Source organism: Phaethon lepturus, unplaced genomic scaffold, assembly GCF_000687285.1.
Source record: "Phaethon lepturus isolate BGI_N335 unplaced genomic scaffold, ASM68728v1 scaffold16356, whole genome shotgun sequence".
Lineage (NCBI taxonomy): Eukaryota > Metazoa > Chordata > Aves > Phaethontiformes > Phaethontidae > Phaethon > Phaethon lepturus.
This window is the reverse complement of record NW_010548423.1, coordinates 34590-36912: the sequence shown is the minus strand read 5'-3', so window position 1 is coordinate 36912 and position 2323 is coordinate 34590. Positions and strand designations below refer to the sequence as shown.

General features: G+C 36.2%; 1 protein-coding gene across 1 annotated transcript in view; it reads right to left on the bottom strand.

Annotated features, from left to right (window-relative positions):
* Positions 1-870: 870 nt before the first annotated feature.
* The window catches only part of POLN (polymerase (DNA directed) nu), a gene marked incomplete at its 3' end in the record, with an annotated part of 26202 nt that continues 24749 nt past the window's right edge, over positions 871-2323 (bottom strand). Inside the window, exons 12-14 of the mRNA XM_010289959.1 lie at positions 2099-2155; positions 1248-1301; positions 871-936 (exon numbers count right to left, since the gene is read on the bottom strand). Coding sequence (XP_010288261.1) covers positions 871-936; positions 1248-1301; positions 2099-2155 — 177 coding nt within the window. The remainder of the gene's footprint in view (positions 937-1247; positions 1302-2098; positions 2156-2323) is intronic.

Below are 2323 nucleotides of genomic sequence, written 5' to 3'. Positions count from 1 at the left end.
AGTCACAACTTTTCCACTGCTATTCCCCTCCCTGTGCCTTGACTTGAGCCCCTGAAGCAGTCTGCAACCCTGTCTCCTCCCACACCAGGTCCTGCACACTCATCCATGTGGCTATGGGCTGTGACAGAAGTGGAACACAAAAGGCCTCACCAGTCCCGACAGTCAAAGGTTAGTATGCTTCCTAAACTCCAAGTAAAACGGTAGCATAGAACACATTCAAATATGCCCTTAAAGAGACCACTTTGGCAAAAAAACCCCAAGCCTCTAGCAGTCCAGAAAGTCAAATAAAACGCCTTCCAGCCACAAGCATGTACATGGAAATCATTATAGCCAGAGATGAGACGAAGCACAAAGAGCCCAAGTGTCACAGCCATATAAGCACCTGGCAAGACTTCCAGAGCAATAGCACAGCCAGCTTAGCCCTTCGCTGCTATGAGGCCTGAAGCCAAATTCCCCGAAGAAGAGCGCTGCTTTTTTTATCATAATCCCCCAGGGTACTTCCCAGGGCTCACCGATCCTTTACAAGGAGTGGTTCATGAACATCAGGAATTCATTACGAAGAAGTATACAGTGGAAGCCTAGAGGGTGCATGCATGGCTCTCAATTCTACCCCTCTACTTCAGGTAAATTTCAGGTAACAATATTAAATTCTGGTCCACAGACAGCAGAAAATATTCATAAGAATAAGTGTTCCACAGCAAAACACCCATTTAATAAGCTTTTTCTGTCCAACATTTACATACTATATGGCAACTGCTAGACTTAGATGAAAACTAACATTTCATGTGTTAAAAATATTACATATTTTATATAAATAATATTAATTTTTAATTCTGATTAAAATGTAAATCTTCTACTAGGCTGACTTACTGGTTGTTTGGCTGAAAGTCTGCCAGTCACAGTTCCCGTCTGATTCCATGTAGAGGAAATAAATCCCTGTAGTCAAGTAACATAAAAATCCCCCAAAAGGAAAAGGGTGAAGACATACGTCTAAATTTTAATGTAAGTATCAGTAATAAAAACTCACTGCAATCAATAACTCACTACAAAATCAATACTTCATAAAAAGATATATATGACATTATTATAATACATATCACACTACAAAATTATAATGACAAAGTATAAAATACTTTATAATTTTCCATATATGAATGTTCTTAAAGTGTAAACACTGCAATCATTTCACATCTTTTTATGATTTATTTGAAATACCATATTTTACAGGCTACATATTATATTTCTACCTCTCTCATGCACGTTTGTAGTCCATCCACGTAAGTTGATTTCATCTTATGAACCTAAATTACATGAAAGTTTAGATGTTTATTTATAAAAATAAGAGATTTTTTCAAATGAAAGATCTTCATTTCCAAATGCACGTTAAGTTGTTTTGTAGACTTCTTTTAAAAGACAGTTTTATCTTTGTAATTAATGGATGTATGCTCACTAATAGCTTCATCTATTAGCGTAAGTTAGGCAAGTGCTTGGTTATACTCTAAAGCCAGGTCTTTGCAGATACTAGTAAATGAACTGTTGGAATTTATTTTTTTACATCTTATATCCCCAGGTCAATAAATTACACAAAAAAAAGCCCCTCTTCCCGCCCCCCCCTCAATCAACCACACCACGCTTTTTTTTTTTTCTTTTTAAAGCTTGGAAACTCATCCACTGAAAATCCAAACGTTAAGTGTGAGAGCAGACTAACTAGGTCAGTTTGGATTTTCAGGAGGCTCGTCACCCAAAAAAACCCCATAACTAGTTACCTCCTTCACTGTCTGCAGAGTATTTCTTCAGGAGTCAAAAAATAAATGTTTTTCCTTAAGAGGGTGCTTTATAGCACTAGCCAGTGAAGTTTTCCAATTTTTTTTGCAACACAGTTAGTTGTTTGCTAGCTATCATCTAACATCGTGCAAAAATGAACTATAAACATTAAATTGAAAAACCCTTAAGAATACCTACAACTTCAAAGTTTAAATGAATATTTGAATGAACTTACACTAGAGCCAACTTTTTTATTTATTTAGCTGTGAATATGTACTCTTTCTTGCTAATTTTGCTTCAGTGCAGCTATGTTATGTGAAAATTATCAGCTCACCTGACGGTATTCTAAAATTATCTTGGGCAAAGGATGAAGATCTTGCAACTTATTTAGCTACAAAATAAAGAATGAATTACTGGTGTACTTCTCTGTTGAGTTATACTATTTAACAATCTTAACAGAATAAGTTTTTGAGGAATAAGTTCTCACCAAGCTGAATGGACAAAATACTGGCTAAAGAATAATGTCCTTCAAGCATTCTCACCCTAGGTCCAAGGAAGC